Source organism: Serpula lacrymans (genome assembly GCF_000218685.1).
Source record: "Serpula lacrymans var. lacrymans S7.9 unplaced genomic scaffold SERLAscaffold_10, whole genome shotgun sequence".
NCBI lineage: Eukaryota > Fungi > Basidiomycota > Agaricomycetes > Boletales > Serpulaceae > Serpula > Serpula lacrymans.
The window spans coordinates 897,845-925,559 of NW_006763299.1; the positions used below are offsets into that span (position 1 = coordinate 897,845).

General features: G+C 48.0%; 13 protein-coding genes across 13 annotated transcripts; 6 read left to right on the forward strand and 7 right to left on the reverse strand.

The window, feature by feature from the left end:
• Nucleotides 1–2,488: 2,488 nt before the first annotated feature.
• Nucleotides 2,489–2,974, forward strand: SERLADRAFT_473062 (uncharacterized protein; the record flags this gene model as incomplete). The annotated part of the gene is made up of 1 exon (XM_007320819.1): nt 2,489–2,974. A coding segment is annotated over one exon (478 nt), but the record flags the coding sequence as incomplete, so codon positions are not given.
• SERLADRAFT_473063 (uncharacterized protein) lies at nt 2,965–3,869 on the forward strand (the record flags this gene model as incomplete). The annotated part of the gene is made up of 1 exon (XM_007320820.1): nt 2,965–3,869. A coding segment is annotated over one exon (816 nt), but the record flags the coding sequence as incomplete, so codon positions are not given.
• A 452-nt stretch (nt 3,870–4,321) lies between these two features.
• On the forward strand, nt 4,322–6,615 carry SERLADRAFT_473064 (uncharacterized protein; the record flags this gene model as incomplete). The annotated part of the gene is made up of 9 exons (XM_007320821.1): nt 4,322–4,707; nt 4,893–5,104; nt 5,163–5,368; nt 5,435–5,580; nt 5,635–5,769; nt 5,829–6,135; nt 6,194–6,264; nt 6,319–6,407; nt 6,463–6,615. The coding sequence occupies 9 exons, from the start codon at nt 4,591–4,593 to the stop codon at nt 6,524–6,526; spliced, it is 1,347 nt and encodes a 448-aa protein (XP_007320883.1).
• Nucleotides 6,616–7,220: 605 nt separating this feature from the next.
• Nucleotides 7,221–7,935, forward strand: SERLADRAFT_473066 (uncharacterized protein; the record flags this gene model as incomplete). Its single annotated transcript, XM_007320822.1, has 3 exons — nt 7,221–7,312; nt 7,455–7,592; nt 7,648–7,935. Coding segments are annotated over 3 exons (450 nt in total), but the record flags the coding sequence as incomplete, so codon positions are not given.
• A 530-nt stretch (nt 7,936–8,465) lies between these two features.
• SERLADRAFT_473067 (uncharacterized protein) lies at nt 8,466–10,168 on the forward strand (the record flags this gene model as incomplete). Its single annotated transcript, XM_007320823.1, has 4 exons — nt 8,466–8,690; nt 8,717–9,100; nt 9,199–9,903; nt 9,955–10,168. The coding sequence occupies 3 exons, from the start codon at nt 8,466–8,468 to the stop codon at nt 9,892–9,894; spliced, it is 1,305 nt and encodes a 434-aa protein (XP_007320885.1).
• A 91-nt stretch (nt 10,169–10,259) lies between these two features.
• Nucleotides 10,260–12,525, reverse strand: SERLADRAFT_416849 (uncharacterized protein; the record flags this gene model as incomplete). Its single annotated transcript, XM_007320824.1, has 7 exons — nt 10,260–10,874; nt 10,932–10,986; nt 11,037–11,556; nt 11,606–11,752; nt 11,803–11,922; nt 11,975–12,173; nt 12,226–12,525. The coding sequence occupies 7 exons, from the start codon at nt 12,347–12,349 to the stop codon at nt 10,321–10,323; spliced, it is 1,719 nt and encodes a 572-aa protein (XP_007320886.1).
• A 910-nt stretch (nt 12,526–13,435) lies between these two features.
• SERLADRAFT_395455 (uncharacterized protein) lies at nt 13,436–13,981 on the reverse strand (the record flags this gene model as incomplete). Its single annotated transcript, XM_007320825.1, has 2 exons — nt 13,436–13,594; nt 13,655–13,981. The coding sequence occupies 2 exons, from the start codon at nt 13,824–13,826 to the stop codon at nt 13,548–13,550; spliced, it is 219 nt and encodes a 72-aa protein (XP_007320887.1).
• Nucleotides 13,982–15,164: 1,183 nt separating this feature from the next.
• SERLADRAFT_339075 (uncharacterized protein) lies at nt 15,165–15,646 on the forward strand (the record flags this gene model as incomplete). The annotated part of the gene is made up of 4 exons (XM_007320826.1): nt 15,165–15,231; nt 15,264–15,366; nt 15,417–15,494; nt 15,547–15,646. Coding segments are annotated over 4 exons (348 nt in total), but the record flags the coding sequence as incomplete, so codon positions are not given.
• SERLADRAFT_473077 (uncharacterized protein) lies at nt 15,629–17,954 on the reverse strand (the record flags this gene model as incomplete). The annotated part of the gene is made up of 9 exons (XM_007320827.1): nt 15,629–16,145; nt 16,196–16,431; nt 16,482–16,547; nt 16,647–16,727; nt 16,781–17,120; nt 17,175–17,206; nt 17,265–17,417; nt 17,473–17,566; nt 17,671–17,954. 9 exons carry the CDS (start codon nt 17,676–17,678, stop codon nt 15,890–15,892), a joined length of 1,266 nt encoding a protein of 421 aa, XP_007320889.1.
• A 499-nt stretch (nt 17,955–18,453) lies between these two features.
• On the reverse strand, nt 18,454–20,441 carry SERLADRAFT_362646 (uncharacterized protein; the record flags this gene model as incomplete). Its single annotated transcript, XM_007320828.1, has 4 exons — nt 18,454–19,458; nt 19,514–19,796; nt 19,859–20,104; nt 20,157–20,441. The coding sequence occupies 4 exons, from the start codon at nt 20,439–20,441 to the stop codon at nt 18,617–18,619; spliced, it is 1,656 nt and encodes a 551-aa protein (XP_007320890.1).
• Nucleotides 20,442–20,710: 269 nt separating this feature from the next.
• SERLADRAFT_473079 (uncharacterized protein) lies at nt 20,711–21,315 on the reverse strand (the record flags this gene model as incomplete). The annotated part of the gene is made up of 1 exon (XM_007320829.1): nt 20,711–21,315. The coding sequence occupies one exon, from the start codon at nt 21,188–21,190 to the stop codon at nt 20,888–20,890; it is 303 nt and encodes a 100-aa protein (XP_007320891.1).
• Nucleotides 21,316–21,660: 345 nt separating this feature from the next.
• SERLADRAFT_440374 (uncharacterized protein) lies at nt 21,661–23,296 on the reverse strand (the record flags this gene model as incomplete). Its single annotated transcript, XM_007320830.1, has 3 exons — nt 21,661–21,900; nt 21,972–22,049; nt 22,103–23,296. The coding sequence occupies 3 exons, from the start codon at nt 23,294–23,296 to the stop codon at nt 21,661–21,663; spliced, it is 1,512 nt and encodes a 503-aa protein (XP_007320892.1).
• A 1,037-nt stretch (nt 23,297–24,333) lies between these two features.
• SERLADRAFT_440375 (uncharacterized protein) lies at nt 24,334–24,862 on the reverse strand (the record flags this gene model as incomplete). Its single annotated transcript, XM_007320831.1, has 3 exons — nt 24,334–24,439; nt 24,501–24,630; nt 24,685–24,862. The coding sequence occupies 3 exons, from the start codon at nt 24,860–24,862 to the stop codon at nt 24,334–24,336; spliced, it is 414 nt and encodes a 137-aa protein (XP_007320893.1).
• Between the last annotated feature and the right edge of the window lie 2,853 nt (nt 24,863–27,715).

Here is a 27,715-nt window from a genome sequence, read left to right on the forward strand (position 1 = left end):
TTGGGGCTATACCTGGAACAATGGGGATAGTAATGCCGGCTACTCTTACTGCCTTCACCCAATCTATGAACACTTCGACATCGTAGAACATCTGGGTGAAGATGAAATCAACACCTTCGTCTACTTTCTCTTTCAGGTATTTCATCTCGAGGTCACGTTCCTCCGGGGGAAGAAGTTGGTTCTGTGGGAAACCAGCCACTGCAATATCGAAATAATCACCGTATTCATTGTGGATATGTCGGACCAAATCAATGCCGTGGACGAAGCCTCCTTCAACGGCTTCCCACTCATCTTTACCCTGAGGAGGGTCACCACGGAGAGCAAGTACGTTGCGACAGCCATGTTGCTTTGCCTCCTGATCCGATGGTAAGAAAGCTGGAGGCTGATATGTGGCTCCCGAAACTCACCCGCAGCGCGATGTCTACTTTTTCCTTGGGCATATTCGTACAAGTCAAATGCATACATGTTTCCATCCCGATGAGACCCTGACATGTCTTGACCATCTCCGACGTAAGATCAGATGTTCTGCCACCAGCATTCCTGTCTCGTCGTTTGAGAAAGCGCTAAAGACATGGGAAATGATCATTTACCAGGTGATGTCTATGAATTCCGGGCCAAGAGCTCTCATTCGTTCTATACGATCGAGTAAGTTTTGAAGACCCTGAAGCGATGAGTTGAGATTTGTCCATTGTTAGAACATTCAGTCTCACCTGAGCAGTGCGAGGGGGGAAATACTCGAAAGACCACCAGACTTTGCCATCTTTAGTGGACTGGTCTATTTTCTTACTGATTTTCATGACTGGGTGAAGGTATAGATCGTGAGCAAGAACAGAAAAAGAAAGCAATGGGTATTTAGTGTGTAAATAAGCCCAGGGTGCCAGAAATTGTCCACACCAGTGTGACTTTGATTTTCTGTTGTCCCTTCCGATTGAGAACCTCTTACGTTACCACGTGCACTGAATTAAAGCTCTTGCCGAGCCTCATTGCAAACCCGACAAAATAAAACCCGAATATCCGATATATAGTGCAGCCTCTGTACATACACAAATACGTATTCATGGCACAGTACAGCGGATATTATACTGTAATCAGGAGTGATGCAGCTAATCTTTGTGCTATTGGCCTCGCTTCACTGTGAGGCTAAACTGTATACATCGAGCCCCATTGTCCTTGACATAGCTGGGTAAGACTCGATCTATACTGGCTACCTTCCTTAAGTTCCTCTAGATTCATATCATGCCAGAACCATGTCGACTTGTTAATTTCGAGCTACTGCTAGCGCTATGCGTCGTATAATGTCTTGCACTCTGACATGTCACTGAGCCATTTGACATATGCACTCGTGAAATAGTACGTACCTAGCCATAGACAAGGAACAGTATACAGGTAGCGAACACGACGATGGTAACGAAGCACATAATAATGGGGTGTATCCTGTGGATATCCGGCATAGGCGAGCTCAGCCGCAAGCAAGCAAGGGCGGGAACACACCTGGTAGCAACGAGAAACGCCCTCATGTTTTTGAAGTCTTTAAATCCAGTGAAATATTCCCAACATCCTGCACCAATGGTAGCGAGGGAGGTAATTAAATGCAACGAGGCGATCGGTAAGCTGGAACTACGTCTGTGTTCTTGCGAGCTGCCTGGCTGAGATGGATCTGGAAGACGAGTACCAAGGAGGGCAGACGCAGAGAGAAGAAAGAAAAGGAGGAACAGCTTGACATGCGACAGAAAGTTGCGCTCGAGCATGCAAAAGTCGCGGGCGGTGCTGCCCTCATTTTCTATCGAGATAGGCATTGAAACAAAGGAGCTTACCTGTAAGTAATGGCAAGACTGTATAACTGCGGCGACAGCGGACCGAGCGGGAATAACTCAAGTCACGTGCACAAATCGCGTCCCCTTCTGCTTGGTGTTATTTGGTGCTGGTTGAGATTGGGGATTCCGTCTTTTCACCAATTGCATGGTTTTGCAGTTACGATTATCACGTCCACGCAACATTTAGGCTACGGCACTCTGGAGAACAGGTTCAAACGACGTCAGGATGGGATTCCTCAAGAAATTCTTTTCTATTGGTAGCAAGAAATCAAAAAAGCGCTCGCTGGCTGTACATCACGACGAGCTCCCTCCGATTCCAGAGGTATTGCAACCACCACCCCAAGAGGACGAGAATGAAGAAGCTATCAGTCGCTTGTTACGTTCGTCCTCAGCTCGATTTCCTATCACTTCAGAGCTAGATTATGGGTCGCTACCTCCTCTTCGTGAGCTTGCTCGACTTTCCTAAGCTTGCGATTTACACTAATTTATTTCGTAGCTCACCCTATCAACAACGTCATATCAACCCCAGCTGCATCCACGACAACCTTAGGCAGCGTATCCCAGCGCAGCACTTACACTGTTACAATAACCGGGCGTACGCTACACAGCCGCACAGAATTCCCTAATGCCTACCCTCCAATGGACAGTTTTATGACGCCAAAACGAACGAATAACGATTCTATACGACGTCGTTCGAAGAGTGTTCCGATCACCCCTAGAGATGAAAACCGCCTTCTTCGACTCCGCCAAGATCCTTCAGTCGCTAGCTTGTTGAATGTATACGATGAACATGGATGCCTTGATTCGAAGGTGTTCTCGAATACTCCACCATCCCCGGCCCATGAAGGGCGCGCACAAACTCGCCGCCGTAGATCTACTTTGCGCCAACTCCTGGGGCGTCCAGGTTGCCAAGTCCTTGGCGCTGCTGAAGGCGATATATCATGGGCAGAAAAATTTCTTGAGTGCGTACAAGACTATGCATTTGCCCGTCGTATCACTCACGTCCTCTCATTAGCGAAGCAGAGGATACCCCCTCCGAGTCGTCGTCTCAAGGGCTCGAAACACCAAAAGACTTTCTTTTCAATAACGATCATTTTAACCACGTCCACAACACTACGTTCTCTACCACCTGCGATACCTCTGAAAACATGAACCATCCTACCATCTCATCATTAGAAGTTGAACTCAGTATATCCACTGAAGCTCACGTGCATGTGAACTCTCCCTATGAAACCCCAATGACACCTCAGCGGGCTTCCCAGATTTTCGACTTTTTGACAGAAAAGAAGAAAAAACCTGAAGAACGATTAGAACGATTACTGTGTCTCCCTTCACCTAAGAACTCTCCGCCTTCTCGCTTCTCCTCTGATTCTGTATCGGGTGAATCACAAACGTGTGATTTGCCTGCTTCCAGCGATACCACCTCATTACCAATACCACTATCCGCTCCAGATCAAGTCAGTCATGTCGATATCAACGCAAGCTCACACAATGGCCTTCCACTCTCCAACAATCGGAGTTTACCTGCACACAAGCAGCCTACCGTTGTTCGTGAAGAATTGGACGTTCCCACACTTGTCACGTCCAACACTACTGGTCAGAGTAGTCGCGGGCCACGTGGACCAAGAGCCCCTTCCAATATTCCGACCAAAGTACCCAAAGCCAACGTCGAAAACTGGGAACCAGCTGCTAATCCAGTTCGTGTGCGTCATCGCCGAACTTTTGCTGAGATGTCCAATTCCAAACAGCAAGGAGTTGATGTGCCAGCTCAGACAAAGGCAACAGATGCATTCACAACTGTGCCCTCACGTTCTTCACGCCACCAATCCTCTTCTCGCGCATCTATATCAATGCTGCTCGATGTTGATCAAAGTGGCAAGAATGGAAAGGAAGCTTTGGCCAATCCTCTAAGTGGGATTAATACTCAGGATAAATCACATTCACTTGCTTCCACCCCTCCTTGCGATAAGGAGAACAATACTACCATTTTTGACTCGCAATTACCGCGGACACCTATTCGCCCCCCAGGAATTCGGGCCATCATTGATGTTCCTCCATCTCCTGCATCTTCCACAGACCTGTCACCTGTCACTCAACAACTTATGGCAAATCTTAGGACCCAGAGAATGCAGGCACGTCAACGGGAGCGGCAAACTGGCAGGTGGGGAAGCAGTCAAAGTAGAATTCGCTACTGACTGCTGGATAGTGGACCGTGGACCATTTCGATGTTTAACTTCAAGTTGATTGTTTTGTTTCCGTTATTTGAGTGTTTCATGCCTGATAGCATGATATTTATCAGTTTCTATCTTTTGCGCTTTCCCGTCCTATATTGCTATGCCAGCTTGTTTTGTTTTGCAATGGACTTCCATACCCTACAGGTCGTGTACATAGTAGTTTTGAGATCGACCTCTTTGAGTTGTAAAAGTGTGTTACGTCTTGTGCGTTGCATTAGCTTTTGTGTGAGATAAAGATACCGCTTGCGTGTGTGGGGTCGGCAAGTACGCGGCAGACTCATCCATATCTACCACTCACAGGCCAGGGACCTATCTGGCTGGTTCACATACAATCCTGGCTCGGTTCATTGGTTCTGTGCCAGTAACCAAACTTTGGTCCAACTCTCTACAACTCGGTCGTTCAGCCGCCAATACATTCTTTGATCCGCATCCTACTAGTAATATTGGATACACCAATATCCAAGTCGCTGTTACTACTGGTAGAAGCTCGATAGGCCTCAATTCATACGAGATGGTACAGACATACGGTGTCGCTGCTCACAATGACGGTGACTCTACAGACCTGCCTGGGGATGCAAATAATTATGTACCCGGAGACAGCGAAGCCAGTGCGCTTTTGGGCGGCGAGGTCGTGGTCAAGCGGAGAGAAGGAAGGGCAAGTATCGTCAGCTCTGTCAGCAACCTGGCCAATACCATTATTGGAAGTGGTAAGCTTTATACCATAAATTCTACGGTGTAGTCACTCGCTGAATGAATATGGTTCAGGTATGCTGACATTTCCCTTGGCAAGTATCCAATCTGAGGTTTCATGCCCCTAAATGTTGATTGCTTTGGGATTCCATAGGCCATGTCCTCTGCTGGAGTAATTCCAGGGATGATTACTTGCATATTCTCTGGTTCGGTCGCCGCATTCGGCCTTTACCTACTCTCATTGTGTGCACAAAGAGCCCCGGACAGAAGGTCTTCGTTCTTTGCTGTTGCGCAACTCACCTTTCCAAGAGCGGCTATATTTTTTGATGCCGCGATCGCTACCAAATGTTTCGGTGTTTCTATCAGGTTAGGAGCCCTTCATATCGCCACGTCAGGCTCACAGTACAAAACCGTTTGCTTCTAGCTACTTGATTATTATCAAGTCACTTATGCCAAGCGTCGTGGCCTCGTTGTATCATGACCTGACGTCTCCAGACACAAATCCCCCCGACTGGGCACTATCAGGCCGTAATTGGATAACTATCTTCATGTTGGTACTAGTGCCCCTCGCTTTTCTCCGCCACCTCGACAGTCTTCGACACACAAGCTATATAGCTATGTTTTCGGTCGGTGAGTTGAACTGACCTGGCCCTTTTCTTAAGCAGTCTTTCTGATGCCGGTCTGCCCTCAATACAGTATATCTCGTGATCATAGTGATCACTTGCTACTTTGATCCACTCGAGGGCACTACGCCAGCTGGTGAAATCCATCTAATACATTTCACACCGAGCTTTGTTTCGACGTTCCCTGTACAAGTCTTTGCCTTTACCTGTTCACAGAATGTAATTATGATTTCACTGGGCGTTTAATCGATTCTAATTTATATTACTTTACAGTTGTTCCCCATCTTTAATGAAATCACTACCAACTCGCAGAAACGTATGAATATAGTTATTGGGAGCTCGATTGGAAGCGCTATCTTGACATACGAGGTCATCGCAGTATTTGGGTACCTCACATTTGGTTCCAACGTTGGTAGCCTCATTAGCAGGACTTTATTCTCCGATTATCTCACACCGCTTTCTCACAGGTTGGCGCGAACATCATAGCCATGTATCCATCAACGTCATTGTTCATTGCCGTCGGCCAATTAGCTATCGTAGTTCTCATCCTATTTTCATACCCTCTGCAAGTACACCCCTGTCGTAATTGCCTAGACAAGGTATTCTATGCTGCGACTCCTATCAAACACACAAGCGGCGGCGACGCTGAGGATGAGGAGGTTGTCGACGACCATGCGGGTGCAGAGATGACGCTGTTCAAGCATACGGTGCTAACCACAGCCATCATCGCGAGTGGATTCCTGGTTGCCTACTTTGTTGATGATTTACAGATGGGTGAGTCACGGTTCCCATGTGTTGCTCATTCGTGTCTCATATGAGCTATATCTGCCAGTGCTCTCATTTGTCGGATCGACTGGGTCGACGACTATATCGTTTATCCTGCCTGGTCTCTTCTTCTGGAAGGTGTGAAATTTTATTCTCATGTCATGCCGTTGCTTCATGTCTACTTTCGTGTAGCTCTCGCGCGATGACCCAAGTGTGAGCAGAACGCTTAACAGAGGTGCTTTAGCCCTGGCATTTTATGGCAGCTGCATATTCGTATTTTGGTTTGTGCGCCTGTTATCTCGGCGCGGTTACTTTTCTGACGTGGCTGTAACGCAGCCTGAGCTTCAACATATACCAAGTGGTAAAGCCTCCCACAGCGACGGGGGATGTGATGCATTAAGGAGCTTGTATGATACAGTAGTAACCTGCATGTACACGCACGAACACATATTGTGGGGTATTATAATGAACAGGGTGACATATGGCCTTAGCGCTGGATGAAATGAAGATTCCCACGAGAGCAGGGAGAGAGGTTGGGTCAGAAACTGGTTGAGCCAGGCTTACCCCGAACCGCATCCATCCCCTAGACCCGACCAATGGCTTTTCCTGCCATTCTCAGCCTTTTTTCCTAGACGGTCCTTTTTTCTCTTGCAGTTGACGCTTATAGGCCGCATTTCATTTCAAGACTTCCATGTCGTTCGGTAAGTTGGCTGTTTGGCAAGGAAACTGCGATCCTAGAGTCCCATACGACGCCTCTCTCGTTTCTTTGATTCCTGTGTGCTGAGGCTGCGCATTTCCTGTATTTTTCGGATTATCTAGGGCCTTCCTCTCCGCCTGCTCCATCCAGCACGACACCTATTTCTTTGACCACTCCTTCACCGTCGTCACAGGCAATGGCCGCCACAAACATAAATCCCAGCTCTAATGCAGACTTAAATCCTGCTACTGTTTTTTCTCCTGTTTGTACCAGCGTTCCCACCACGCCTCTATATGTCGACCGATCAGGTGTTCAATCGCCCACTCGGTCTGATTTAGACACGCCCGTTGATGCAGATAGCGCAAACATCTCCGGCGCCAATGCTCTCGTGGATGTCGACGCTCAGATCCTCGAAGCTCTCAAAAGCAAGGATAGAATATACGTTCTTAAGCTGGGAGAACAGATGGAGAGTCTGATAAATGACCGTCGGTACGTACACCCTCGTCTGTGAACATCGCTATCTTCCATTTCTCCTGGGAGTATGCGTGCGAATTGCTCTCGAGCTGCCGTCCTCGTCATTCATTATCGAACGAACAATCAAATCTGATTGATGTATCTATCCTTTAATCAGGTCTCGTCTTGAATTGGTGCCTGCGACATCCTACCAGCGTCTTCTTGTGCACAGATGCTCTGCATACCACAGGTTGCAACCAGACACCGATCAGCTCACGAAAAATATCACTATTACAGCAACCATAGAGAGTCGAATGTAAGTCTCTGCCTGTCTTTATACGTCCTCATCTTCTGAACCTTTGTCCACCCAGTCCTTCTCGTCGGATATGTGAACTGGTTCCTGCGGAATCATATCCTCAGCCCACTTTCAAAATCATGCGTCGAACCACCAACGATCGTGGACGCTCAAAACCTCAGTCCCAAGCAGAATCTGTTGCAGGTGAAGACGCAGAACTATCAGACGTCGAACCGTCTGAATCGGGTAGCTTGGGAGGACGTAGTAATGCTACTGGCAGTAGTAAGAAACGATTGACCATCGAAGAACGTGAAGCAGCATATAATGAGGCTCGGTCACGAATATTTATGGATTTCGAGGAGAAGGATAAAGAAAAAGACCTCAGCGCTAGTTCCTCGTCTATAAGTCTTACTTCTGCATCTGTGACCAGTGCAGGGGGAGAAACCAGCAGTGTCGGTGACTTGGACGATGCCCTCAGTTCTCCTGCTACGGAAAGCGAGTGGTCAGGTCCTGTCATTCGCGATAAAAAGGATGGGAGGCGGAATGGGTCGAATCATAACTCTAGTGGACCGTCTTCGAGGGCGCTTCGATCTTCTGCGCCTCCTTTTAATGTCAACGGCTCTAACAGTACGTGCGAGTCCAGAGCTTCATCCCCATCGTTCAAATATCCTTCCTTATATGAACCTACTCCAGTTCAAGCACCTTATGAAGCCTCTCAAGCATCTATGCCGTCTTCTGGATTTGTCAACTCATATCTCTATACATATCCACAGCCAGTGCCAACGCCGAGTCAAAATTATCTTGCTTCGTATCCCTATTACACGCCTTACCCATACCCACATCACCCCCAAGGCCCCGTGCCCAACTCAGATCCTGCGAGTCCTGGAGGCCCGGATGTATACACCCCAGCCCATCAACCCACTCCACACGCAGGTGGTGTATATATGCAGTATCCTTGGCCTCATCCATCTACACATCAGCTTCCATCGTCGCAGCCACATGTACAACATCAGCATCACCATTCTTCTCAGCCTCAGCCAGCTCCCAACCCTCCAGCTCCTCTGGCTACGCAATACTCTCCCTACGTACCTCCTGTTCCTCCTTACGGTCCTTACCCGATGCCAGGTTATTATCCGTCCCCACATACTCCCCTACAACACCTGCAGCCATCGCCTCCCCAGATGTCAGGTCAAGTACCTTATTCACAGGATAACAGAATGATGAACGGCCATAATGGCACGGGGATCGTCAATGACGATTCAATGGTCCATACCCGGTCATTTTCTGGTACATCCGTAGGCCAACATGGAAATATGAAGCAGCGTGGTGCTCCTCCTGCACGCCACGCTTGGAGTTATGGTCCGGGTGTCGGCATGGGAGGCTACGGAGTCGGAAATATCAACAATACATGCTCAATGGCTGGCGAAACAGTCGGTCCCCGCTTGAGCTCAACTATGCGAAGGACTTCTGGTACCTCCAGCAGTAGTACTGGAAACAGGACTCCAGGTGATGAAGCATCTTCCACTGCAGTGAGTTTTCTTCGCTTTCGTTGTATTTTCTTTCGTGTACTATATCTTCCAGTTACTGAGAAAGCAATATCTTTCGTTTCTTTTTATTTGTCATACAGTCCTCTTCGACGACTTCGTCGTCTTCGCGTAGAACATTTACTTCAACTTCATCGCAGCATCCTCTCCCTGCCAGACCTGACTGGGCCGTCGGATTAAAGCCTCAGCCTACGTTACACGCAACGCATCCTCGTCATCATGATCACTCTTTGAATAGCTCTCGCAATATGTCCCCTGCTCGAAACAGCGGACAGCTTAATACTGGGGTATCTCATCAACCTCACCAACTAACATCAAACGTTCTTCAACCGACCGATTTTCCTCCTCTGACGACACTCTCACCTGGAGCAGAAAAAAGAGCGATACCCGTTGCTGGTGCCTGGACAAACTCTTCTTCAACTCGGTCAATTCTGATGCCAGGACCGAGCCCTGCTGGAAATGTTTTGGTCCACCATTCCAATACTCATGTCAGCGGCAAAGACAATTCACGTCTTGAAGACTCGGAACGTGGTTTTGAAAGACCACCCCCAAAAGGAAACGTAGAATTGTTCAATCCAAAAGGCGTATGGAAATCTGGTGCAAATCCTCAGAGCCATCAACCTTCACCAGACCGATTTGAGAAGGACAGATTGGAGAAAGAAAAGCTACGTGGTGAGGTTGTAGCCAACGCCATCTTGGTCGATAAAGTCGCAACAATGTCCGTTGAAGATAAAGATACCACGTGTGCTGCGCCTCCTCCGGTTGCGCTGGCGACGTAAGGGACTTAGGTATGTGACCCATTCTTATGAACAAGAACATGTGTGACACCTGTCTATTAGCGTTGCGGTTATCGTTTGCTATCTGATTGTGCACTACTTGCTTCTGCTAAGTGCGTTGCACATCATGCTTGTTTTCTTTTTTCTTCTTCATAAGTAATTCGAACTTGAGGAGGTGTATGAATTCTTTCATACCGCTAGATATAATAAGCATATGTTTGTAAACATATAATGTGTTCGTCCAAGCAAACAATGTAACAAATTTTTATGTAGCTATTGGACAGCGACCGATCGGCACAAAGCACACGAAGTTCTGATAGGACCTGCCCGCAGTCACGATGTATTATCCTCTTTGTATTGTATGTCATGGTAAATTCCACTAGTATGAGGGGAAAGAGGTATCGCATTAAGAAACAGCATGGTATCACCCTACAACCGTGCTGCTGGCCTTCTTCCATCTGCTAAACTTGGAGAATCGTGACTAAAAGCTGGCTTGTCAAATTGAGCGTCGCCAATTGTATCCAAGCTGTCAACAAACTCGTTCCAGCGTTGATCGGAGACGATTGGCGCAGTGATAAATGTATCAACGCCAATTTGATCCACCATCTCCTGCAAATGAGGGTATGCAGCTTGAACCGCAGAGTCCTCCATCGCTCTCTGCTCCTGCCGTGACAACTCTGCATGCTCCACATACCAAGAGGGGTCCATTTTGACGACACTTGCAGCGTAGAGATCAGTTATGTAAGAAGGAACTCCTCGCTCAACAGCAGCATCAAAAGCCATTCTGTGACCAATGGCTTCCACTAGAGGAACACACTGCGGAAGGATGAGATTGTTGAATTGCTCTGCACGATGGTGAGTCATGCCGATCAACAAGCCCCGAATTTCTTCAAATAGCCCAGCTTCATGTCGAGCAAGAAGACTATCGGGCTGGGATGATTCAGGTATATCGTACCGACCAAGAAGTAGCTCGCTGGCCAAGCCTGTATACATACTCAGTCAGAGGATGGATGTGCCATCGAGAAGTAAATATAATTCACGGATAGAAATTCCTAATATATCGCCTTCAGCAATAGCGGCTCCTCGCATAGCAGTCTGTAAACCAATTTAAATAAGGCTAACAGGTGAAAGCATCAGATACGCACATGCAATTCTATGATTTGATTATGATCAAAGAGACCTTGGGCTCCGCATCGGTCTGCGAGCGTCAGTTGAGCGCTTTGTATGTGCTGAATGGAAACGACCTTCGATATCGTGGCTAAAGCGTGACGAGATCTGAAGTCTAACTCGTCATTGACAAAGTTTGGGACTACAACCGAAAGTAACGCTTTTAGCACAAACGATTGTGCTAACGCAGTCAAAATCGGAACTTGTTGGGTCCGGAAGGCGATAACAGGCTTCACCTTTCCGGAAACTGCATCAAACACGGTTCTGCGAAGGCTATATCGAGCTGCGATGGACGACGAAATCTGTATGACAGGGATAGCAAATGCACTCATAGCAAGGGTACCACTCGCAACACGGGAAATTCCATGGAAAAATGCCTCCCGGAAGTTGGCTGGTTTAGCCTCGCTTCCTAGCAAAGCACTTTGAGGAAGGTGAACACGATTGAAGTAGGTCAGCGCATGATTTATAGGTCGGTTTCCGTTGCGGCAAGGAAGGGTCCTGCAGAAATTTAGAATTGCGGTATGCGAGAAAAGCAATGAATTCATACTTGCAAGAAATACCAGGCATCATGTTGTATCCATCGTTGATGGGGACCAGGAAAGGTTTCACACCTCTACTTTCGCCATTGATAATCGTCTGGGCAAAGACAACCGCAACACAAGGCAAACCCGCTGGGACAGTAGGGGGCATGTGCCTGTAAACATATTTATTGTAGGTTTCAAGTAACATAATGAGAGTACACACTTCGCTGCACCTGCATTGGGGGTATGTAATTCGTACCCACCACTGGGTAGCGAGATGGCTGTAGTTTCGATGTGAACTGCATCCAGTCCATGCCCTACTTCGGTGAGGCAAAACTGACCACTACATACTTATGTGAGCGGTCGCTTTATGAAGGGAAGGGTATAGAACTCACGAGACTGTGAAAGATAAAACATCTTGAAGGACCCTCGATATGTCCGGTCTACCTGCGGAAAACATAGACAATGTTCCCGCACAAAGATTATACTGGATAGTAAGTAATATAGCTGCCGCAGAATCCATGCACATAATCGGATCTGTATGCATTTCCCAGAATTTGACACTCGTAGTTAAGACATCTTCCGCCGTCAAACCTGGGATCAGTGGTAAGAGGGTTTGATGAGCTCAAACAAAGGCGAGAATTACCATATATTACAGATATTGCTTTAGCCCGTTCATAAGCCAAAAGGACCCGCTTCGATTGGGATACCGTGTACGGCCTCTGCTGAAAAAGGTGAGAGTTAGCAAGACCGTTTGTGAGATAGGTCATAGCGATTCGGAGTGATTGCGTTGCAAGAGCAAAACACGAACAACAGCCCAAGCTTTATACCGTGGTCGACCAGACATGCGGACTCAGCGCTGGTATTGACAGATTGTGAATGATCATCATCGATACGAAGAACCCTGTTCGGTTTACTGGTATGTTTATCGCAAAGAGCGACACCGTATATTATATCGGCTATTGATTCTAAGCGCAGAAGACGGATTTAATTTCTTCCTTTCTTTCTTTTTTGAAGGAGAAATAAGCGTCGCACAGCTAAGGGCCCGTTCGGCAGCCTCCGTTTCAAAACGAGAGCCGTTTGCAAACACGCTCGTTTTGAACAACTCTCAGCGCAAAGAATATTTTTCACGCTATGTCACACTATATTACACGCATTTCAGGATTGTGTAAGATAGGCGTCATCCACAACCGACGCCATCACATGACGTGACTTAGCTTGTGACCACTGGCGCGACGAGGCAAATCACCAACTTGAATTTTTATCATCTTTGCCACAAAAAATCTATCTCGTCTTACATGGCACCATTTTCCTTAGCTCTTCTTACAGTATTGTAATTGTATTTACTGAGGTTCAGCTTTTCTCTCAAACAAAAAATCCTAAATAATTCATAACAAGCGAGAAGAGATAGCAACTTTGTTTGCCGCCAAGTGTAACGCTTTTCATCACATGGTCACATGATGGCATCAAAGGCCTATCTTATCTTATCAGTACTCAGTAGTGTGACAAGCTCTTTTCAAAACGAACTGTGTCGCCGAACACGTGAGCTCGTTCCGAAAGGGCACCGTTTTGAAACGAAACGAGACTTTTTTGGCGGGCGACGTTTCAAAACGGTGGCTGCCGAACGGGCCCTAAATTCATAACGATAGTTTTGAACTTCCACTGAGTTAAATTGAGTTGAAGAATCAGACTAAATCTTAAAAACAGGCTAAACTGATGTGGTTAGACTCTGACAGAGTCACATGCCGGCCAGCACTGTAAATTTATCCACACTCGAGAGCCTTATCACAGGACTCCTGTTTATCCCTACCGAACCCTGATTCAAAATCGTCCTTTTTGGCGTTTTAGGTACGGACAAAACTTTGAAAACTTCGTCCAATTTTGTCCGGACTGGCGAACAAACATGGAATAGATACAAAAAATCTCGTTTTTTCTGCCTACAACACCCAACATAAAATTCTTTCATAACTAGATATCCGCATCTAAGAGAGAGGCATTTTGAGAGGAACTTTGAGGTGTGTTTCCTTTGTCACGTTTGCGATAAAGTGACATGGCTTTCTCAACTTTAGATGCAGCCTTTTGTAGTGTCTCGAAAACTTTCAAATCTTCATTATTAAGCTCGATTTCGCCACCACATTGCTCCGGGATGAATGCTGAAGATTTTGGTGGAAGGGATAGTGCGAGAAACTTGGTAACTGAGAGGTGAGATGGTGGGGTTGTGTGTTCCTGCCAGGAGGACGGAACCATGGCCGCTTTGGCTTTGGCATCAACCGGTGCATCCTTGGCTGGATATTTTCTGCCTATTCCAATCCAGTCTGATTCGACGAATTTAAGATTTCTGCTTGAGCCATAGAGATGCCTTTAGAAATTGTAGTTGAGGCAATGCGACTTCGAATTTTTGTCTCAGACTTGGTTCAGACAATGTTCAAACCGGCAGCATTGTGCAAAATGACATATGACCCAAATATGACTACTGATGCAATACATAGAAATTCGACGTCTACGTGTTTTGAACCGTTGTGCCAGAGGCCAAAAATTCATTCATAGCAGACACCATCAACCACTAGACTATCAGGCAGCACAAATGTCCGGACCTGCAACCAGGTATGACCAGCAAGCGGTCACTTTGTCCGGACAGAAAAAGAAGGTGAGGCCTCCATTGAAGCTCCATCTGAAACGTTTATGTCCGGATCTGCACTAGGTGCCTTGCGATTTTGGCCAAAAAAAGTCCGGATGGGGGATCAGGGTTCAATATGGATTAACAGGGGTCCTCTTATCACACAAACGGCCACCCAGCTAGATCATTGGGTTTTAATTTCGGTTACTAGCCGAAATTGTCTTTTACACACCCAGTGAACGGGTGGGACCACTCGTCGCCATTTTGTGAGGGGGATAAATTCCTCACCAAAGATGAGGTGGGGACTTGGTCGTAGGGACTCGAAAACAATACAAAAAATTGTCCCCAAGTTAATATACAAAAAGGCAATTTTGTATAGGAAATTTTTGCGATTTTTTTTGCGAGTGAATTTCGGGTGGTGGCAGCGACGACAACCTCACCTCAAATTTTTTCCAAAAAAATATCTATTAACAAAAAGTGATTTACTGGTTATAAAAATGCTTTTTTAATATCAAGTTTGTGACCTTTTTTGTGACTTGCGAGTCCCTACGAAGTCCCCACCTCGTCTTTGGCGAGGATCCGGGATCACCCTCCTCACCAAATGGCGACGAGTGCCTGGAGGACCTTTGGCAGGAACCTCAGTAGTAATAGGCACCAGTGCATTACATGAGCGGCACATTCGGCTTGAACTAAGCATTTTGTGGCTAGTCACACCAGGAAAAAGCACATAAAGGTTACAGCTACTGTAAAGAAAAAAATATTATGTACATCCCTACTATTGTATCACAACTATGACGATTTACGCAGCACCTGTATATGACTCTCAGGCTGAAACCTGTAACAAAAGCGTAACTTACCAGCCCGACCGCTATTAATTGCGCCCCTCAGGCAAGTGTATTTGTGAGTATTAGGATCGGAGGCATTTGCCAAACAACGCCACTTCAAGTTGTCTTCAGTCTTGAACAATGACGACTCGCCTACGCCACCGGCCTCTGATAGAGGAGGAGGATGCTTCAGCTTTGAAACTCGGCGCAGGTAATTTACCATCTATCATTACTTTCAATAAGTTAAACGGCTGCACTGGTCAGAATTCAACAACGCTGGTTGTCTGCTAATATCGGAGGTCAAATATCTCCTCGAGAATAGGGACAAGGATGCCCCAGATACAGCGTTCGCTGGTTTAGTCCCTGGTCTTAACTGCGTCTAAATGCGTCATGTAGGGTGTATAACAAGACTCTAGAATATGTGAAAACCTTCACAAAGTTCAACACGACAGATTCAGCCAGTGCAGTTCGAGAGTAAAGATTTCTTGTTCTGGCATTTTTCGTCGTTCTTACAATCACATTCTAGGACTTTACGTCGCGAGCCAGCTCTCACACAATTCGAGACTGCGCAGATCGCTAATTTATGCCCAGGTGACGCGGAAGAAGCAAAGAGTGTCATACCAAGGTATAATGATTTGCACATTATGAGACTATCCTACTGACATAAGTGTTACATAGCCTCGTGAAAATCGACGACGATAGGTTGCAAGCATTACTTGACGAGATTCAGACAATGAGGAAGTTCCAATCGTGATGTCACCTAGCTATTTCAGCTAATATATTGCACTATAAATACTCATATCATTCTCTCCTGCAAATCAACACATCTGCGTACTCGAAAACTTGCGCTAGGAGGGACGTTCGGATGGTCAGCCTTCTGTGTCCTCTAGTAGTTCTCTGTTCAGAGGCACAGCGTCCTCCTCTTCTTCATCGTCTTGTGTCAGAAGATTCTCTTTTGTTTCTGCCGAAAAACTGGTTGCGTCAAATCGCTTTCTTTCGCGAAAGACGTTATCTCTCTTTTCCCCCTTCTTAATGACGGCTGCGGCGGGTATTATACCCCTGGGATTGAGATATAACAAATCATTTCCCGCATACATGTCAATAGATCGAATCCATGCATCGAAACTGGTCTCATAATAAGAACTAGAATACTATAAAGCTAATAAAGGGCTCACATTCCACTATGATCTTCGATGGATCGCATGTTGTCATATATATACTTTTGTTTGAACTTGTCGATGTCATCTCGATGCATTTCGAAGTCGATGAGGGGTCGGTAGTCAGGATGTGTAAGTTCTAGCTTGTTGTTGATAGCTGATACTTTCCTGTTGTATGACTCGAATATTGGGTACTCCAATAATAGGCCAAGAGCAGGCATTTTAGGAATGAATACAGTGCGGGGGCCGTATAGCTTTTTTCCAGGATTTAGCTGATGTAGATGCGAATTACCCGAGACCATACCTCGTCAATGACTTGGTCAGGAGTATCCGTTCGACAGGATAGAACCAAAGCAGCCATCATCTTACGCTGTAGACCTATGAGCTCGGTGCCATAGGGAATGGAATAACGCAACCTACAATCTATATAAAGGTAAGCACCGGCATATCAATAGCTACAGAGATGACTTACCTGGTGCAGCATGAAACTCTGTCCATGAAAGAGGACACTTATCCATTCCGTACCGCCATACACTGCCGGTTCGGATATCTTTGAGAAGAGGATCAGTCAAGTACAGCCATCGCGGATAAGGTGCCACATGCTTCAATTTTCTTCATATGTCGCTGATTGCTGCGGTCACCAAACTCTCTCCCTACTGTGAAGTTGTGAAAGTTGTGAGTGCCTTCATATTTGTGCACCGTTAGTCTAAGACGCTCGATTGAGTCTGCGCTGATTCTCCACTTTCGCTTGCGCTCGAGGTCGTCTTCTCGGGTGGACGTGTCGCCGGTACCCCAGAAGGGATGTGACGGTTTGATTGCATCACTGGGTGCTTTTGTGGAGTCCGCGTGCTGGCCTAACGTACGGTGCAGACCAGAGCCTGGTTTGGGTGGAATCAAAAGATAGCTTGGGAAGAAATAAGTATATTTCCGGCTATCACACGACCTAGTCCAAACTGATCATCAGAACGCATAACAAAGTTTTCATTCAAGGACAAACATTCTGGCATTGAATGAATTCTGTACTCGGACCTAAGTGTTGCAAATTAATAAGGCCATGAATCACGTTTAAAAAGTGAGAGAAACGCACATGACCCCAGAGGCGGATTTCAGGAGGGAGTTCCTCGTTGATCCGGGCGACAATATCGTTCACTCCAGGAATTGTCGTTATTAGCTTCATCGATACAAGGTTTCCTGCTGCATGAACACCGGCATCCGTTCGTGCAGCCCTGCCAAGGCTAACCTTTATGAAACGGGTTGGATGTTGAACTGGTAGGGAAGACTGCTAGCAAATTCACCTTGACAGGGTCATCGGCGTTATCTTGAGAAACTGCCCCTGCTCTCACGAGAGCCCCGAAAAGCACGCCCTCGATAGTCCGAACGTCGGGCTGGCTAAAATGAGAGTTGAGCTTTCTGGCGAGACGGTGTGGTATATGACACGACAAGGTCACGATGGAAGGGAGAAAGCTCCTTAAGCTGTTTAGACGCATACGCACATTTGCATCCCATTACACCCCGTCCCGCAAAATCCAATGAGAAGGGCGGTTTGTCTCTTTGGCAGCCTGGGTGCTTTCGACTCCGTGTTGCTTGCACTATCCGCAGGTCGTGTCCCCCGTCGTCGCCCCTTATTTTTTCCGTCCTTCTCCTTCCCTTTGCGTGATTTTGCATAACCGGCAGCATCCCGCCTCCCCGCATCCTTGCTTTTCTTCGGCGCGCTTCCTTCCGCACCTCCTTCATTCCCATCCGCGTCGGGGGATGGCGCTCGAGCTACCTTATCGCTTCCTGCAGCGGTGCCGTCGTCCACTTTGACACGCTTTATGGCGTCTGACGCTTCAGGATGCGCTTCGGACTCCTGCGGCCTCGCCCTCTTCAAGATGGACGATGGCGACAGGCTGACGTCGTCCGACATGGTCCTTATGCGCGACTTTAAGACCGTTCGACGTTCAGCTCCCAGAAAACATAGTCTATTACGGGTGAATTGCAAGGCGAGCTTACCAGAGGCGTCCTGCGATGGAGGATTCGGACGAAGGACCAACGACTGAACATCCGAGGATGTCTTACCTGTTTTGGTAAGAAAAACATGACATCAAAATGATTTCAATCTTATTCCAAGATCAATTTGAAAGTCCCGCTGGTCTTAGATAGCTGGCGAGTGAAGTGCAATCCTGAGGCGAGAAAGCTTGTCAGCCTTGCCCATATCATTATCACAAAACGTCGGAGTGACATAGTGGACCCTTGTACCAAATTCCGTTATGTTGTAAAACCAGTGCTCCAGTTCAAGTTATACACAGTCTATACCATTGAATTGAGATCGCCTTAAAAAAACAAATGATACCTCTAGTCTAAACGAATACAGAGCTACCCTCAGCACTATATACCTGATGTGAAAGTTTTTTAAATGAAAACAAAAAAGATACAGCCTTCAAATCTCTCAGAACAGTTCTAAACCTCCGATTTTCCGCAAAGTTCCACCACACGGTGTTCGCATGCACGGTACGCCTCAATCAGCCCGTCGTAGATCTTCGTCACCTCGTCCTTGGGCTCAGCAACGAGCCTCATCCTCTCCACTTCTCCATAGCTCATTTCCTCAAACGTACCTTCACCGCCGTTGTTAGCCCTCCACCACGCAAACTTGGCCAACACAGCACCACCCGTCCCAGCAGCCTCCTTCGACTCGGCAACATACACCCGCATGCCAAAAAGGTCCGCAGCCAGCTGGCGGATTGTCTGGTTGGCGGACGAGCCGCCCGTCACGATCAACCGCTGCAGAGGAGGTGCGTTGGGCGGTAGGATTGCAGCCACTCGGGACTTGATGGAGAGGAATTGGGATTCCAGAATGGCACGTGGATGAGTGTCGGAAGGAACATCACCCGCCGCAACCGGTTCACCAATGGCGTCCGCAGTCGAGAAGTGGAATTCACCATGTACGCCAGGCGGGATGATCTCCGGCAGAGGAAAGTAAAATGACATGCACCCGTGGTTTCCGGCAGCCGTTCCCTCTACGAGTTCGTTGAATTTGCCCCAATCGTGCTCAGCGTGACGATCGCGTACTTGCTCTCTTGCCAGAGCACCGTTCTTGTAGCAGAGCATGGCAATTTGGGCGTCGATAGTCGTCGGATGGGAGAGGAGGTGAGATGTCGTAAACCGTTTTGGCGGAGTGTCAGCAGGTGGAATAGAGAGAAGTAACGTCGTAGATGTTCCCAATGAAAGAAGGGCATCACCGGGCGCAGATAACGCGACCACCGTCGAAGGGTTGTCGCCCGTAAACGGCGCAACGATACAGTCTGCGGCCACGCGTGAATGAGCATATGGCGACCGAGGATGTTAACAGAGTCCTACCTGGGTTAAAACCCCATTTCCGTACCCACCAGTCAGAGACTGTTCCAAGGACAGTACCACCTGGGACGGGCTCAGGACCCAACTTGGCACGCAGTTCCGATCCTCCGCAAGCATCCAACAACGCATCTTCCCACTTGCAGGTCAACACGTTCATGAGATTCATCCCACTGGCATCGGAAATTTCGATTGGCGCAATCCTCCCCAGAAACAAGGAGGGCAAAAAGGAAGAGACTAGAGATATGCGAGCCGAGCATTTGTATGCTTCTGGACGCAAGCGTCGTATCTGGAAGAGGTATCAAGGCGGACTTGAGCAGGTGCACGTAGCGGGAAACGGATAATGCTCACCCTCGCTATCTGCGGACCTGTGAACCGCTCGTAAGCTCTGCTACCCGTGATGTCTGCTAGGGCTTGTGCACCGCCAACAGACCTTTCCAGATCACGGCAGTCACGCGTCGTCGACGAGTCTTGCCAGATGGGTGCATTGGGCAGGGAGAAGGCGTGAGGAGAGAGGTTGTCAGATAGCGAGCGGCAGGGAATCATATTCGCAAGAGCATTTTCGCCATCGTCTGACCAGTAAACCGAGCTATGTTGCTATGCTAGAGAATGAGATAAGACAATAAATCCAAACAGCAAACGCACTTACCTGACCCGCACCAGAGACACCCGCAATAGCACCCATATCCACGCCAGCCTCCTTGACGCGTGCCAAGACCAAATCGATAGCCTCCAACCACATGCGGACCGGGGAAGTTACCTCTCCTTCTCCAGGGCCCTGTATAGCGCCATTGGTGGTCCCGTACGCTGGGAGATCGCGATCGAAATGGACTGCAGACTCGTGGACGATGGACGAATCCTCGGATATGATGATAGCCTTGAGCTGCTGCGTCGAGAGATCGAACCCAAGGAAAAGAGGGAGAGATGGGGACATGGTTGGGCTGGAGGTGGGCGGTGGTGGTGGTGGTTCCCTCGCCACTTGGCTTTAAATCCGCTGCATTATAGCATCCATTGCCACCTGAGCATTGGACAGGCGCGAACGGACCGTCGAGTGCTGTAAAATGTAACAGTACACTCATGAGAGTCTAGTCCAAAGGGTACATCGGGCCAATGCGCGCACGCTCGCACACTTACTCCACTGGCGGAATTCATTTTCCCGTCGCCTTTCCGGTTTTCATTTCCCCGCATTGACTATAGTAAAATGCACATGGCAAGAACCCATTGGTTCTTCATCGGTTCCACCACATCTTGAATTCTTGCGGAGTCGACATGAACCTCACTTTGTGATTGGCCTTGCAGTGCACATTTCCATCTCATTCGTCGGACGAGCGATCCGGAGCAATACGAGCCCATTTGAATGGAAATTAGCAAGGATCAGTTTCATCTATAGCTACGGATCCGGTACATGGAGAAATCGTCTAGAAAATTGCATAAAAGTCTAGTTCTTGCCTCGAAGCTGTCCCCCGGTAAACCCGCCCACTCAAATACCATGCTGCGATATTGTGTTGTATATCCTTTGCGGCCGTGAACTTGACAAAGCCAATCACAAAAACCAGAGCTTACATCTGAAGTATTGCGTGCGTTGCGCCACGGGTTTATAGACACCGTGGGCCTGGAGGGAACGAGCTCTATGAAGCCCCGGATATTCTCAGCTCTAAAACGGCCGACAGAATCAAGAGACATACCTCAACTCTCCCTGATGGCACCTTGACGTGTAGCAGTCAACCAGAATAAGATGAACGTGACAATCAATGTCGCATCCTGGGGAAACCTTTCCAAGATATATCATATAGAAATATACTGTTTCATTTTCGTTTTCGTTTGCACAAAAAAGGGAAGTCAAGGAAAATAGCGAAAGAAAACAAGTCACAGACGCGAAACTAGTTCAATTCGCCAGCAGAGAAAAAGAAAACCACTCGTCGTTGCCTCGTTACAAACATTCGAAAAAAGTGAGACTGCGAGAACCCGAGAGAGCCGTCGTCGACAGAGTGGTTCAGACGAGGGGTCGAGTCTATCAATTCCTCGTTCCAAACCACCCGTGTGCATTATCTAGCTCAAAACACAGCGCCACCTCAGAATGTCTAGATGGCTCATCTAGACCCTTCCCCAGGCCCCACACAACTTCTCCACATCTTGCATCCAAAATCCAAAAATCAAAGCTCCAAACCTTCCACACACGGCGCCGACGTCCACACCCCGCCTCTCCTACGCCAAACAAGATCACCGAGGTATATCTCGTGCAAGCACGGATACGCCCTCGCAAGTCTCTCCACGCAATGCCCCTCGTCCGCTCCGAACACGACGGGGGACACCTCGGGTCCATACCCTATCCGCAGGACCTCTAGATGAGAGGGGAGTGGCGTGTATCTGACGGCAAGCCGCCGGACGATGCCCTTCATCGTGACATATATTCATTGTCAGCCTGAATGCTCTACTTGGAGGTGATATCAGGCGTACGACGTACCTGGAGAGAATGACTGCGCCGTTCAGGAAGGCCTCCATTCCCTACCGTCTGTAACGAATTCCGAGTCAAATCCAGAGGCTAACAACCTTTATCAGTACCACCAGCCCCAGAACATCACACAAAAAACCCACCAGCAACAGCATATCAGGCTCCTCCACGCTCTCGTCCACATCCTGCATATCCAAGATCACATCAAGACACCGAAGATTGGGAAGATACCCCGCCACCGCGTCGAACAGCTCGAGGCGCGAGAGCAAACACACCAGCGTCAGCTTCCGCACCGGGCGCGCCGACGTCGACAGCTGGGACAGCGTCGACACCGTCACCGACGCCAGCGTATCGGAGCCGACGATGATCCTGGGCGTCACGGACCACATGTACGCCTTGACCTCCGTCACGGGCCGTCCGGGGACGATCAGATCGGCGAGGAAGTAGGGGCCTTCGAACGAGTGGAGGTGGGGCATGATGTCAGCCGAGAGCGAGCTGGGGTAGTGCGAGATGATCGACCAGCCGGTGATGCATAGGGACAAGAGGCGGGGCGCGAGGCGGAGGAGCGCGAACAAGGCGTCGTTGTGGCGCCCGTCGACGAATATCGTGAGACGGGTGAGGTGGTCGTACGTCCTCTGAGACGAAAGCCACGACAGCAGGGCGTTCGTGCAGCAGTCATCGTACAGAGTGAGGCTTTTCAAGCGGGATGTCTCGAGCGTCATCAACGTGACAAGCCACGGACTCTCAAACTCCCTGATCGGCTTCGTGATCTCGAGTGTCTCCACACACATCCGGATCATCGTATCGCAGCTCATGCGGCAGTCCTGAAGCTTGAGGGTGTTCAGACCCTGCAGCTCATGCAACGTGCGCCAAATGTCGTTATCGACGTTCAACCAAGATAGGTGGAGGACGCGAAGGTGGGGCAGATGCGGCAGCAGCGCGATGAACGCCTCTATCGACTGCTCAAACGCGTCGTGCACGCTTTCCCATTGGCTGAATCTGCCGTTCTTGGAATAGTAGGTATCCTTGATGCCCACGAACGAGAAGCCTTGGACGATGGAACGCAGCTCGCAAGCGCGCGAATCCGACTTGAGCGCCTGGAACCGGTGCGCGGTTCTCATCAGCCTGCGTACATTGGCTTTGGAGTCTGGGGACGAGACCAAGCCGTCGATTTCCAAACCTGCGAAGGAGAGCTGAGAAAAGAGAGAGACTCGGCCCAGCTGGTTGAACAGGCGGCAGACTTGCACCAACTCTTTGAGATCAGATCGGCTGGAATAGGCCCAGCATTCGCGCCATATCTCTATAGGCAACTTGGCAGCGCCACTGCAGCTATTCATCTGTGGTGAAGAGTGTAAAATCTGCAACTTCTTTACAGTATTCTATTGTTAACGTGTCATTGTGGAGTGGGTGCGTGTGGCACACACCAGTATTTAATATATGCCCTCTTCTGGCCCGTTCTCGAACGACCTGGGGGTAAATATGTGTAACCTGGTAACGAGAGGAGTGGAAAGTAAGGGGCAGAGGTGATAGATCCACAACCATTCCCAATCCCAAAATTATCGCGACAGTTGCTGGACAAAGAGTCCGAGGGCGATAATTGAACTTGCAGATGTTCCTTTTCAGGAACGTTGAGTAAGCTACTGCCTCCTCGCACGTGCCTGTAATACGACAACGCGGTCCCGAGGGTTTGCAGTGGAATGGTGCGTCCGACGAACGCAGGAAAGTAGATAATTGCGGACAATTAGATATGTACCAAGGCGATAGCAGCTATCGAACCAATTCGTGACGTGCTGTTGACCATCATAACAATGCTGATGTAGACTGACGCTGCACGACAGATTCATGATCATGATAGGGCCAGTATCAACAGCAACGCCAGTACCCATCGCATTTCACTCGTCTGAGTAGACAGTTGAGACCGAGTTCCCGGAGTTAGTGCGCAGTACCAGTCAAAGCGGATCAATAGGCAACACTGGACAGAGGCTGTGATGATTTGTGTTCATGAATAGTTAAAAATATAGCGTGTGAATACAGACAACGTCGTAGATGGGGTAGATAATGAAAAGATCGCAAAGGTCGTGAAAGCATGCGAAAGTGTACTACAGTGCGCGACACACTTTTTCGGCGCCTCAAATGTCAGTGACGCGCATTCATTATTCCACGCTGGAAATACCATGTTTTTTTGCGAAAACTATTGCAATAGGACTGTATTAGATACTACTGTAAGGTATGCTGAACAAAATGCGATGAATTCAAACAAAGTAAAAATCACGACAAAAATTGAGACTGTGACGACTATTGGTACCGAAACGTCGCTTTCTGGTAGAGTATGCAGCATTACATGCATGTAAGTATCGAGGAACGGGCGGGGACCTTATCGGCGGCTCATGAGAGCCTTAATCTCGGCAGGATGACCGACTCTACGGTGTGACTTGAACACTTTGACTGCAAATGCAGTCTGATAAGCATCAAGTCCTTTCCTGAATGTTGCTCATGATTAAACCAAGGATGTATATGTAAAATAGAAGTGAAGAAACTCACGAGTATGAGTCCATGTAGCGCCATGTCTTACGGAAAAAGCGTCGGATCGTGATTGTGTCACACATGTTGAGACACTGCGGCACGAGGACTTTGGCAGTCAAGAACTTGCCATCTGATACTTTGCGATAGCCTGGTACAAATAGAATAAGAATAATTTGAATTAAACGAGAGTGAAAAGACTCACGGTACTTCATAAATCCCCATAGCATTTCGATAGGGTTAAGTTCGCAATGGAACTTGGGCAGATACATGCAAATGTGACCGCGCCCCTCGATGTATTTTTGTTTTGGCGGGCAAAGTAGGGGCCCTTCCCCATGCGATATGCAATGGCCAAGCTCGCATTGAGTGCTGGGCGCTGGCATTTTGGGTGGCCAGCATACCGCTCGTGAAGCTTCGCGTATGTCACGATCGTACCCATCTGACTCAGCTTTCTTATCTAATCAAGAGATAGAGACTCTTATTTCACCTTATCTAATCTCTTCCTGATCTAATCTTATCAAGTATCACGTGATCTATTAGTAATACACATTACCAATCAGTCTCACTACATACACATGTTAATTACCAATACGCTATGTCATACCTCCCCGTAGCCTCATGTTCTTTACTATATAACTAGCACGATATCCATGTACATACCCCAGTTGTAGATTTACTCTTTTATACTTGCTTGTCCAACACTTGTTGAGATTTAAGTCCTACGCTGCTCGGGTCACCGGCATACAGCTAGGGTCTTTACACAATCTACAACTTGGAAAGACACCTGTTGATGAGCAAAATCATAGCTATTCTTATCATCACCCTATTCCCCCTCATTGCACTCATACTCTTTGGCATTGCCAAACTCTACGTTCACCTCACAAAAACTATCATCATCACACCTATCACCCGACCCGACACCATCATATCATTTTTTCCTGCCAACGTCTCACCCACAGAGTCGTTTGTTGACATCCCTCTCACTCCCCCTTCCAACCCAGTAGCTAGAACCCTTGACGGCGTGGAGCCCGATAGGTATTACTTAGTTTAAAGTAGCTTCCGTACGCTTCTGACCAGGCCGCTCATTTGAGTCCGCCAGTCGGAAAAGACCTGCACGCGGTTACTCGCTGGGTACCTCTGAGACAACCGTTCGGACCTCAGATACTATACAATTAGAACACCGATATCTCAGATTAGATTAGTTACGTATATAGTCAGTGCGGGACAGAAGAGGAACCGCTTGACTCAAGAGAAAAGATAGTCTGGTTGAACTTATTCGAGAAAGTGTTGATCCGATTTATCATCGGGGAACTCTCGTATATGCAACCTGGTGATTTCGAAGAGTGGTTAGCAGAACAACGCTTCCATTCCGAGAACAGAATAGCCTGGGAAATATACTTTACTTTTCCAGAAATAGAACTGATCCGAAACCGATACAACACCCCCTACACAGAACATGACGACGGCAGCATTCGGAGAGTGGCGAGGTCCGCGCGAAGAGCGGGACACACCAGAAATGGGAATGGGAGAATTGTCGGACGCGCTCCCGCCTTTAGAACCCCAACCCCCGACATCGCAGGAAGCTGGACTGGAACAGTACGTTCAGACCAGGATAGAACAGGAGCAGAGGAGGCTCCACGAATTATACGAAACGCAGCTGAAAGAGGCCAAAGAAGAAGTAGACGAATTGCTAGCCAAGCTGAGGTTAGCTACATCGAATACTTCTACGTCCGCTCAAGCCGCATCCGCACCACCGCCGCCCGCTACGCAGCCGAAGCGCGTAGACAGAACCAGAACGGCTCTCCAGAAGCCTGAAAACTTTGATGGAGACCGAAAGAAGTATAAGGCTTTCCGCGAAGCCTTAATGCTTAATTTTGAAGATGACGAAGAGTATTCCGCGGATGAAAGAAGAAAGATCGCCTATGTGCTTTCTTTCATGACAGGGGGAGCAGCGGCTGCTTTTAGAACGGAGTGGATGGAGACGAAGATGGAGAAAAGGATGCGAGGAGAAAGCATCAAAACCACTTACGAGAATTTTGAGTGGTTCGCTACAAAAATGGAGACTCGGTTCAAGAACGTTCACGAGCAACTCGCCGCCCGCAACGACATTATGATCTTGCGACAAGGAAAGAACACGGCCGAAAAGCACTTCGAACACTTCAAAGAACTGAGAAGGGAGGCTAGTTACCTCCAAGCAGCCAATGAGGACTTCCTCATTTCACTTTTACGTAGGAATATGAATGAACCCCTGGTCAATCAGGTAATATACGGCGGCCGAGAGCCGGCCAACTACGAAGAGTGGAAGAAGGAACTGATCCGCATCGACTACTTGTGGCGTCATCGAGAGGCGGAGAAAGAGAGCTTCAGGAGTATGGAGAAAAAGAAGCAAGACGGAGGAGGAAAGACAACCGAACCAAAGGTCGAAAGAAAGAAGGATGCAACCGGGTACCTATATACCCAATCCGGTGACCCCATGAAGGTCGACAAAGCAGAGTACCGACAGAAGGGACTTTGCTACCGGTGCGGTGAAAAGGGACATCGATCCTTCGAATGCAAGAAAGAGGCACAAGCAAAGCCTCAGTTTAACGTGAGAGAATTCCTGCAGAAGATGACTGCAGAAGAAAGAGCAAAAGTCCTCCAGGGTTTTTGAAGAGGCCAGCGGTAACACATCAACCGGCTGCGCCTAAGGACAATAGTTTTGTAAATAGTTTCTCTTCTCTTTCGATCGAAGATTCTTGTCTGCCGTCCACCACGAGTTGTATTAGTACAGATCATGAAAATGATATTGCATTGGCCAAAGACGCAGCAGATCTGAGATTAAAAGAGAAAGAAACAAAAAGAGATGTGAACCTGAACAGGGAACAGGTTAGAAAAATCCCTAAAACTTCAGAAACAACAGAACCACAGAAAGCAGTGACTCAATTGGGAAGCACTGATGTAACTGATGGTTCGACCAGTTCCAAAGAGGTCAGGAACACCTCTAATAAAAACCTAGACCACAAAGAGAGACAAAGACTGACAGCGGCATGGACGCCACTTTGGGTTGCAGAAAGATTACGAGACCAAAAGGAAGAAAGATCCATTGGTATTCTCAACATCTGGACGCACCAAAAAAGAAGTAGAGAAGTCACAATAGAGACAATACGAGAGCTGAATGCATTAACACTGCACGAAGCAGAACTTGCTCTATTAGAGTTACACACCCCGAAAAAGTACATTAGGGGAACGCAAGGAAA